The sequence below is a fragment of the Asparagus officinalis genome, chromosome 8, assembly GCF_001876935.1.
Source record: "Asparagus officinalis chromosome 8, Aspof.V1, whole genome shotgun sequence".
NCBI lineage: Eukaryota > Viridiplantae > Streptophyta > Magnoliopsida > Asparagales > Asparagaceae > Asparagus > Asparagus officinalis.
The window spans coordinates 13,492,348-13,503,459 of NC_033801.1; the positions used below are offsets into that span (position 1 = coordinate 13,492,348).

Below are 11,112 nucleotides of genomic sequence, written 5' to 3' on the forward strand. Positions count from 1 at the left end.
CCATGACTCTTTTAGCAGCGAAAAAGAAAAGAAAAGAAAAGAAAAGAAAAGGCAACCGAGGTATGTGGGTGTATCCTCACCAGTAGAAGCAGATGGGGCCTATCCACCTCCTCAGTTGACTCTTTTAAGAGTAAAAAAATTCACTCAACGAATCTGCCCACACAAATTGAGGAGAATCCTCCTAATTCTTTAGAAATTTATATAACCTTAAATACAAGATAATGAACTTCACACAGAGTGAGAATTTGAATATACATGGCATAAAAATGAAGTTTATTTGTAAACTGGTAACAAAATTTACATACAACTTTTTTCTAATAGACACATTCTGTCCGTTTCAGTAACCAAATATCCTAACAACAACTCACAACTCGGCCAAACTAAAAAGGGCAAAATTAAGATACAACGAGATCATACAAGAACTATACATGCTCATCTGTACGTCACTTTCAGTAACAAATAAAAACATTCACCATGGATATCTTTAACATACACTGCTCATCTCCGCTGGAAGTTGAATACCTTGATTGAGAAGGCAAAGACAACGGCGAAGAGCACAGTGAACCCCATTACTGCAATTGCAATATATCCCAGGAAATCATGTTTAAACCCGAAGTAACTCTTCAAGAATTCCTTCACTGTTGCCCCGTCAGCATCAGTGAGTGGAGTGTCATAATCTCCAAACTGTGATGCCACCAATCCATACAGTGTCCATGCAACCGGGCATGCCCATGAGTACCATCTCCACCACACTGGGATCCTCTGAAAAATCGCAAAATAAATTTAATTAGCACTTCAATTTGATAAAAACATCGAATAAATAGGGTTAATTGTGGATAGACACCCTGCAGTTCTATTCTTGTGGATAGCCCACCAAACTGTGGATAGACCCCTCAAGTGAAAATTTTGACTCTTTACCCTTGATAGGTCTTCTTGCCCAAAAATAAATTTCTCTTTCAGACCAAGTAAAAAAAAAATCACTTCAGGGAGTGTCTCTGCAAGAATGGAACTGCATGGAGTCTATCCGCAATTGGACGATAGTTCGCGGGGCCCGGGGGGTGGGGTGGGGTGGGGTTCGGTCTATCTGCACTAACCCAAATAAATATGAAGTAGCAAAATAAGGAAGTTGAACTTACAGGTCGAGGGATCAGATATCCTGCAAAGACATTCCATACAAAGTAGAAAGCAGTCGAGACTATGGCAGCAATGTCGCTGTTGGGTGTCATAGCAACTGCCATCATCCCATAGAAGGTGAAGTACATGAAGGTGAAGTACATGAAGAACAAATACCACAAGAATTTCACTGCAGTCCATTCGAATGAGATGCAGCTGTAGACGACCACTCCGTAGATGAGAGCTTGAAGGAAAATGTGTGGGATCTCAATGAAAACCTAAATTCATAGAGGGATGTTAGGTAAAGAAATTGATGAAAGCAAAGAAATGTTTGTACTTAGATACCAGATTTGCTAACCTGTGCATATGCATACGGAAGAGCAGAATACATTCCAGCAGCCTTCTCTCTGTAGAAAACAGTTCTTTCTACGTCTACAATGGGCTGCACAGTTTGGCCGTTCTGGATTCCAATGAAGAGAACTGCAGCATACATAGACCCGAGAGAATTGAAGAGATCTTGCTGTGTCTTCCTGTAATAATTACAGTATCAGATATTAGTATCTGGCAATCAAAACATGAATAGTCTGATGAAGTAAATGGAAACTTACACTTTTTTCCCTAGTTTCCAGAAAATAGTCCCGAAAATGAAAGCAATGACAGTTGTGAAGAAAATTCGGGTAGCAGTGTATGATGGATTGCGCCAGTATGATTTATGCTGCTTCCAAAGGCATGCTGCACATTGTGTGAAGAAAGACTGGGAGTACTTTGTTGGGAAGTAGAGATCTTTTGATCCTGGGGGAGGAGAACTCAGTTCGGAGATTAAAGCTTTGTTTCTCCTGTAATATTATCATCAATTAGGATGAGTTGGCTGTAGTTATCTCTCTATATTTATCAAAGTGCTGAAAGCATACTAGATGAAAATCTACCTGTAGAGGTCAGAGTTTCTATATAACTCGGTAAAGTTGACACCAATAAGTTCTTCTTGTGCTTGTGAAGTCACCTCCAACATCCATGTAGCTGGGTTATATCCATCTTTGATTTTTCTTACTCCTTCAATATCCTAAGAACAATTTGAAAAGTAGTATATATTATTATCAGGTTCAGTTCAGTTAGACTTCACTAATGAAAGGAATTCACTCAGTCTCACCTCAAAGTACTTGATCAGGTGACACGAATTGCGACCCAATGGACCGACGTAGATCTCTTCTCCTCCTCTTTTCATAAGAAAGAGCTACAGTTGAGTAAAAACGAATGTCATGTTCTCTGATACAAATGAGTAAAGATGGAAAATTCAGGTGAAGTTTTGGATTCTTATGTTTTTGATAGCCACCCACCTCATCAAAGGCTTCAAAGATGTCAATGCTAGGCTGGTGAATTGTGCAAACAACAGTCCTTCCAGTGTCCACAGTGTTCCTAACCGCCCTCATGACAATTGCAGCTGCCCTTGCATCCAGTCCAGAGGTTGGCTCATCCATAAATATGATTGAAGGGTTTGCAACAAGCTCAACTGCAATTGTCAGCCTTTTCCTTTGCTCAGTTGAAAGACCATTCACGCCTGGTAAGCCCACAAGTGCACCCCTCAACGAGCTCAATTCTACTAACTCCATGACCTCTTCAACAAATGCCTGCATCGATCATCAATCACCAACATAAGTTATAGCCAAAATTTCTAATCGTAAATAAAAAATGTATATTCTTACTGACTTTTCGTGCATTGGCATCAACTTCACTTGGTAAACGAAGCCATGCAGAGTAGACAAGAGATTCATAGACTGTGATATGTGGCGAGTGGATGTCATTTTGTTCACAATAACCAGATATGCGAGCAAATGTTTCTTGTTTCTTGGGATAACCAGAAATGCAAATATCTCCATCAATATAACCGCCAGTCTTCCTTCCGGCCAAAACATCCATCAGAGTTGTTTTTCCGGCTCCACTGACCCCCATCAATGCTGTGAGAACACCTGGCCTAAAAGCTCCACTAACTCCTTTCAATAGGACCAGCCGGTCCTCCGTAACTCCTTGCTCTTTCATTTCCTAAAGATAAATATTCTTTTAGACTACTTGCTAATTTATCCAAATGTGGAAGAGAAAAAGTACCTAGAGATTAAAATTACCTGGGGCATGTCCACAGAATATTTGATGTTGTCGAAGGTGATTGAAAGAGGAAGAAATGGAAGTACCATTCCTCTTTTTTTGTTTGCTCCAGTGTCATTCCTAATTTCATCAGTACCTCTTCCTGCAGATATTAAGGTTTTCATCAGGTTCATGGAAGAATCTTTTTCGTAGATATCATTGGTAAACAATCAGTCCAAGACCAACCTGGATTTCTTGCAGAGTCTGTTCCCGGAGGCAGAAGTTCTACACTTTCTCCAGTTCTGTTGGCATGTTTCTCCCTTAATTCCTCCTCAGTTACAACTGCCTGACCATTTCCAAGTGCTGTAGGCATTAAATCAGAAACTTAGAACGACAATGCATTGAAATTTTCTACAAATTAACAAGTGATAAAAAGAAAAAGACACTCACGGTCTAGCCAATCCAGGAACAGAACAAAGAGAAGATTGAAGAGGAAAATATATCCAATGAGTGCTCCCACACCAATCCAATACCAGTTAGGATCGACAAAGATACCGCGTTTTTTAAGAAATTCAACCCCTAATGTTTCATTCGTAGCAGGATTAACAATCTGTACCAAGGAAAATTCTCATCTGAGCAAACCATATTGTGGAAATTGATACAAAATTTAGGCTTCTATATTTCCTGATTGAATTTTTACCTTGTGCCAGCTATGTCCAAGGAACTCATTCACTGCAACTGCATTATGTGCATACGTGAGGGGAGAGCACCAGTAACCCCATATCCACCATTTCTTGATGTTCTCTGTAACAGAATGTAATTCACTAGTTAACAGAAATGTTCAGCCTCAAATGCTAATAGAAGAAACCTCAATTTTCAAGTATCCCTTTACCTCGAGATATAACGAATCCACCAAGAATTAAGAGTACTATTTGTGCAAAGGAGCCAAAAGTGTCTGCAACAACCATCTCTCTGCCAAGCGCAGCAAGGAGCCGGAAGAGGCCGGATGCCATCTGACTAACCAATACTAGCAGAACATAGTGTCTAAAGAACCTTTGGATGTTTGGATCAAATCCGATTGTATAGTAAGTCAAGGCAATCCAGACAGCACACTCTAGAAAAGATATGGGAATCTTGAGGATCCATGTAGGAAGAGCATAAGCCCATGAAGGATAGAATAGGAGGTCCCTCTGCTTGTAGAATATAGGAAGCTTTGCAATACTCATTGCCATTTCAGCAAATCCATTGAATAGATGAGTTACGAGCCCAAGAAACATAGCACCTAAAAAGACAACTCCATCCTCAATTCCTTCACGAGGCATTTTTGTACGTAGGAAGACAGTCATTGCAATGAGTCCAAGAATTATAATCTAAAAGAGAAAGGAAACAAAGTATCCAAAATTATAAATTAGGACTTATTGAGAGTTCAATCACAAAGAAGCAAAGTAAGGGCTCTGATTTGCACTCACTTGAACAACTTTGAAGATGTAGACAAAGGAATTTCTCTTCATCAACAGCCATTCTCTGGAAGTGCATGCCTTTAGTAACTCCATTTTGCTGATTCCATACTTCGTTGTGGTCAAAGCAGCAGGGTGATTCTTGCTTCTGTCGAATGGTGTGCTAAGATCCTCACCTAGCTTGCGGCCGACATGGAAGGACTGAAAAGCTTCAGCAAACTCATTGACTGAAACATACATGTAGGGCTCATTTCTTCGAGCCCAGTACTGATGTTGATCCTTTCTTGATGTAACCTATTGAACAAGAAGTATAATTGGGTCAAGAATATAAATGGTATCCATTGTTTCACCTCATCTTTAAAATATTAAAAGAGAGAGAGAGAGAGGAGAAGAAGAAGAAGAAGAAGAAGAAGAAGAAGAAGAAAAAGGGGGAGAAAAAGAAAGGGGAAATATTGCAGCTTCCTTACGTAATTCGTCTTTATCCATTAAGTTTGTGTTTCAACTCTTTGGAATAATAAATATCATTAGGAAATGGTAGTTGTAACATTATCCTATCGGTTTATTTCTGATAAAAAAAATTACATGGTAACCTTGCAATTCTATAATCAGTCGGTTCCTATGTCTGTGCCCATAAAAACAAGTTACAACCCCCAATAGAATGATAGGGTTCGGTTTCAAGTTCTTCCTTCTGGTATCAAGTGAAAACGAAACATGTTAAAAGGAAGGAAAAACATTGGTTATAAAACTTACTTCCTGCAAGAAGTCAGCAACACCTTTTCTCTCGGGGCATTTAAAACCCATTGACTCAAAGAACTCAAGGACATTCTCACGAGGACCCTGATACACAATTTGTCCATCTGAGAGAAGAATTATATCATCAAAGAGATCGTACGTTTCTGGAGCCGGCTGAAGCAATGCAATTACTGCAGTCCCTCCAAGGATGTGAACTGATTGTCTAAGAGAATTGACAATCTGATAAGTTGTAGAGCTATCAAGTCCCGTAGATATCTCATCCATGAATAGTGCCTTAGCCGGTCCAACTAGCATTTCACCTGTATGAAGTAGTCCAAACAAAAATGCTTATTACCACGAAATTGGAATTTGGTACATCTCAATCTCAGGTAATTCATTTGGTATTTATATGTAATCCTGCAAGATTTACCTGTTGTAACACGCTTCTTTTGACCTCCAGAGATACCTCTAATCATTGCATCTCCCACCATAGTATCGGCACAAATGTCAAGTCCTAAAATCTGCAGAAGATGTTATAGGAATAAAGAAATTGAGTTTCTATTATTGATTAGTTTGAGAAATTAGTCATGTGATGCCACAGAAACTTACCTTCAGGATGTAATCAGAAACTACAGTCTCCTGTCCTTCCACAGAAATAGCCTGTAGGAGAATAAAATTAGGATGAGGATTAGTATTGGTGCTAAAAATGAAAAGGAGTAGTCATCAGTAAAACACTACCTAGGTCCTCAAGTCATCAAAAATATTGCAGGATCTTAACAGGAAACGTGTGCGGGGTTTGATTTCTTGCCAAATAATATTGGGAGTATTAGAACTCAAATTACTGTGGGCAGTTCATAAACATCACTTTCTATTGGTTAAACTTCATATTTTCTTTTGATGCCATTGCGTTTGTTATAACCAGTTTGATCTTATACGACTCACAATATCACGCTAAAACTGAAACATATATAATGTGGATAAGACATGAATATAAATTTCTTGTTTCTCATGCTAAATGAAGTTAAAATTCTATCATCATATCAAAGGAGGAAGCTTCTCCTATATCTCTTGGACATATCTCTTGGATTGATTGTATATCATGTTCAACATCCTTCAGGTTAAGTCCACAGGTTCAGCTCAAGCTTGACGATAAACAACCTAATCTCCAGCCTTGACTTTTTTGTCAAAAGAAAAATATGGGCGACACCTGATCATACTATAACTGGTTCTTCCATGTGAACAATGGAATCTCATGTTTCTCCTAATTCAGTACGGATTCTTTCTAATAATTCTTAACTTGCAGAGATGAGCAATAATAGAAACAACCTATAAGAAAAGGATTCTAATGTTTATGCTTCACCTTCATGTACACATCGATATCAGGATCAGGCTTAATGTTTGCTTCTTTCTCCCTTCTTGACAACTCAGTCAACATTTCTGTAAACCATTAAAAACATTCATAGCTTCAGTTTACAAAACCCCATGAACCTCCATCAGTCAACCACAAGTTTGTTTAATCTCGCTTACCATATCGAGTACCAACTCCTTGGAATCTCGCAGAGTAAGCCAAAGTTTCTCTCACCGTCATCTCTCCAATATGCAAATCATTCTGACCGATATAAGCAGAGGTCCTCTGAGGGACAAACTCATGCATATCGTGTCCATTGTAAGTCACTCTTCCTTCAACCTATAAATATATAAAACCAAATTTTTCTAAGTATTCACATTAAACGCAACAAAACTACAAATACCATGAAATAACTGAGTAAGATATTGATACCTTCAGCGCTGAATCGAGCTTTCCTGCCAAAGCCAACAACAAAGTAGTCTTCCCAGATCCTGGAGGCCCAAGAAGCAGAGTCATTCTACAGGGCTTCACAATTCCACTGACATTATGAAGGATCGAGATCGGCCTCTTCCCACTTGGCAAGATTTTCAGAGAACTCAAAAAACCCTGACACAAGAACCCAATTCAGATCCAAATCAATTTCTCAACAGAATGAAAGAAGGAAAAAATGAATCTTTTTCTCTTCATCCAAAACAACAAAAAACAAAAAACAAAAACAAAAACAAAAAACAAAAAACTAAAACAAAAGACAAAAAACAAAAAACTCACAGTCAACTTGTTCACAAAAAAGTTGGTAAAAGTCGGAATCCCTCGATTCCCCACAAATGCCTCTGCATCAATGTTCAAATGCTCGAATCGGACCTCAATCGTCGGATTATCAATCCCAACCCTAGAAAACACCAAAAATTTACCCAATTAAGCAAACAAACAGAAAACAAACAGCAAACAAACAAACTCAATACAAAATCAAATCTTTACCGCTCCATTCGATTCCTGAGCTTCAGCAAGAACCTTTCATTATCCTCCTCCGCAGTCCGTACCAACCTCTCAAGCAAACCTCAAACCCAAGATCGTTTGATGTTGACCTCCAGGTTTGACGGGCAGCGCGCGGTGAGGATGCTTTCCTTGAGGCCTATTCGTAGGTCGGCAAGCTTCTCCAACCGCCCATTTCAGGGCGCCTCTGTCGTTCGTCCTCCTCTCGACCGATCCGCCGGAAGACATGCCGCCGACGACGAGAAGCTCGCATCTGACGCGGCCGGCTCGAAGGCTGCCCGCCCAACCTCATGCTTCCTATCGATCGACTGCTCCCAACCCTACGGCTTGGATCCATGGCAAGAGGCGGAGATCTTCAGCTATTTTGATAATTTATTAAATTCTTGATTTTTTTTGAGTTTCGAGGAAATTTCTTCGTTGGGGTTGAAAATTGGTGAGGTTTGTGATTGACTTCGCGGAGGGGGTGTTCTATATATCACTCGTTGAACGCGGGAAGGTTCACACGTAGGGAGGCGGGTATGCGGGTGTGGATGGGTGCGTGGACAATTATTTTGGAGCAAGCCAATGTTGACCGGCTACGGTTTGGAGTTGAAGATTGTTCTGGAGGCCAGCTTGGAATAAGTCGAACTATGGTGATCCCGACCGTTAATAAACCCGTAGAGATCGTGGGACCCATGCTGGGCCTAACTGTGTAGTTTTCATGAGGGGATCTTTTCTTCCACACAATAAACAAGTGGTCATGGTATTAAGGCACCACAAGACCACGGCAGCAAAATCAATAAAATTTACAGAACTAAAATTCTTACCTTAGACAGTGTTTTGAATTTCACCTTTTATATATATCCTCTAATTAATTTTGTGATTACACATAATTTATTGTATCCAGACCCTTTCTAATTTGTTAGTAATTGACGGCAAGTAACCTAATCAGAGATGATCTAAATTCATTTAACTTATAATATTTTAAAAAAAATCCTCCTTTTTCTGATAGTCTAGCCTGGAATCGAACCCAAGACCGTGAGAGTCATAGTGGAACCTCTCAACTGTCCAGACAGACATAGTGGAACATATTAGTTCACAAATATTTGGTACCGTTCCCACAAATTTGATGTTAATTTCTTCATTAGAAACTGAAGTCTGCTTAGAAGTCTCCATCATGGTTTATTTTAAAAAAAAGTAAAAAAAATTCCATAACAGAATTTCGTAGTCATTCTTTTATTAAATTCAATCAAGTTAATAAATTGGTCTAGGACCACAGACCTATCAAATATAAGAGAACTGTACAGGAATTTGGATCCATGACCTTTAATTTCTTTTTTTTTAACCCTACATATTTCACCTGAAAATTAGCAAAGCAGTGTTCACATCCAAAATAGTAAACGATTAATGTAGAAAGTCATAATTTTGAAATTTATTATGAACTCCAAACGTACTACACGACTGTATCTAAATAGAAATAAATATATAATTTATAGGGGCTAGCTATTTGCTAAGTAAGCTAAATATTAATGAGTACGTATATGAGAGGGCCAATTAAGTCTTATGAGGACTGAAAAGCCTCCAATATTAGTCAATGAATGCAGATTAATTTCATAATTTCATCTTATTCTCTCGATGACTTTTGATTAAATGTTGTGGATGCTTCAACCTTAAGAGACATATATAAAATCACGAGAATTTACACCCTCTTTGACTTTTGTGCCTTTTCTTACAGAATTAGCGCATAGTACTCATCTGTTATGTTCCATGTTTGATTTGAAAAAGGAAAAAAAAAAAAGAATTTTATTAGTCTATATGTGCTATGCTGAGTCATAACGTGCCATACTATGTCCTAAAGTGTTACACTGAAGTCACATTACTTTGTCCTAATGTGTTACTAGCCTCTATTATATGCAATAAAGTGGACAATATGAGTTCTTTCTAAATATGAAATAGAAATGAGGATCATACATGAAGGTATACTGATTAGATGTTTTAGTAATAATTCAAATTAACTCAATCAGAGCATGTGTATAATATTTGATAGTGAAAATGGCTGTATTAGACCATTCACTAAGTGTGTTTGGTAACCAAAGTGTTTCTTTTTGTAGTGTTTTTTTAAAAAACATCATACCATGGTGTTTATTTTTCAAACGTGTTTTTAAAACACCATTTATAGTTATTATTTATATAGCGGCGGCGGCGGAAGGGCGGCGCGGCTGCCGTCTGGGCTGACGACCGCCGGGGCCGACCGAACTAGTGACCGTCGGCGACGACCGGCAGGCGGCGGCAGGCGGGGGCGGCGGCAAGGCGCGCGCGGCTGCGGCAGGCCGGCGGCAGGCGGCGGCAGCGATCTGGTGACGACCGGCGGCGAGCGCAGGCCGGCGAGCGACGGCAGGCGGCTGATGCTGGCGTCGACCCGTCGATGACCCTGGCACAGTCGACGGGCCGGACAACCACCGGAGCGGGCTGCAAGCCGTCGGACGGCGCAAGCGACGGTTTGGCGGGGGGCGACGAAGAGAACCGACGGGGCCGCGCGTCGGCGGCGACGGACAGCCGACAGGGGCAGGTGGGGGCGGCGCGGCGCAGGGTAGCGGTGGCAACGCGACGGACAGCCGACGGGCAGCGGCAGCGACGGCAACAGGCGACGGACGACGCGACCGGTAGCGGTGGTCTAGCGGTTGGCGGCGGGCGGGTCGGCGGCAGGACGGCGGCGGCAGCTGCGGGTGGCGGCGGCAGGCGACGGCGGCCAACGAGCAGCGGCAAGAGGCGCGACGAGCAGCATCGGGCGGCGCGACGGACGGTCGACGGGCGGTGGCTTAGATTGAAAAAATGGGAACGGCAGCGGCGAGCGGCGGACGGTCGAGCGGCAGCGGACAACCGACGGCGACGGCGGCTGTGGCGACGCGCGGGAGGGTAGCAACAGGCGTGACAGCGGTGGTGGGTGGCCGACGGTGGGCGGCGGACAACCGACGAGGCAAGCGCGGGGCACGGGCGGCGGCTTAGATGAAAAAACGGAATCTCAAAACACATTTTTGGTGTTTTAAAAAAAGCGTTCAATTTTTGGATTTTGTAAAGGGTCAAGTCAAAAAATCGCCCTTATTGCCAAACACGTTTCATTGTTTTTTTTTTTTTGAAAAAAAAATGAAAATGGCAAAAACGTCATGGTTGCCAAACGCAAATTATTTTTGGATCAGAGTATCTAGATTCTCAATTATAGTCATGTTTCATATATAGTCAATTTATGCCACTAATCCATCTATCGTATGTAAAATTAAAATTATGACACGAGCAGAGCTAGGCTATTGTTAAGAATATTCAATGTGCAAATACTGTCAACGCATGCAATTTTGAAATTTGAAATCCAAAAATAAAAAATCCATGCAGAGCATGTGATCTATTACACATGAACTA

At 40.9% G+C, this 11,112-nt stretch overlaps 1 protein-coding gene across 1 annotated transcript; it reads right to left on the reverse strand.

The window, feature by feature from the left end:
• LOC109822674 (ABC transporter G family member 39) lies at positions 239-7,800 on the reverse strand. The gene is made up of 22 exons (XM_020388907.1): positions 7,705-7,800; positions 7,495-7,615; positions 7,159-7,332; positions 6,906-7,065; positions 6,739-6,815; positions 5,988-6,038; positions 5,809-5,899; positions 5,397-5,698; positions 4,659-4,940; positions 4,082-4,559; positions 3,890-3,993; positions 3,640-3,799; positions 3,436-3,552; positions 3,231-3,352; positions 2,818-3,150; positions 2,448-2,738; positions 2,261-2,344; positions 2,040-2,173; positions 1,722-1,949; positions 1,472-1,643; positions 1,137-1,391; positions 239-762 (listed from the first exon to the last, which is right to left on the reverse strand). The coding sequence occupies exons 1-22, from the start codon at positions 7,710-7,712 to the stop codon at positions 499-501; spliced, it is 4,008 nt and encodes a 1,335-aa protein (XP_020244496.1). The 5' UTR covers positions 7,713-7,800; the 3' UTR covers positions 239-498.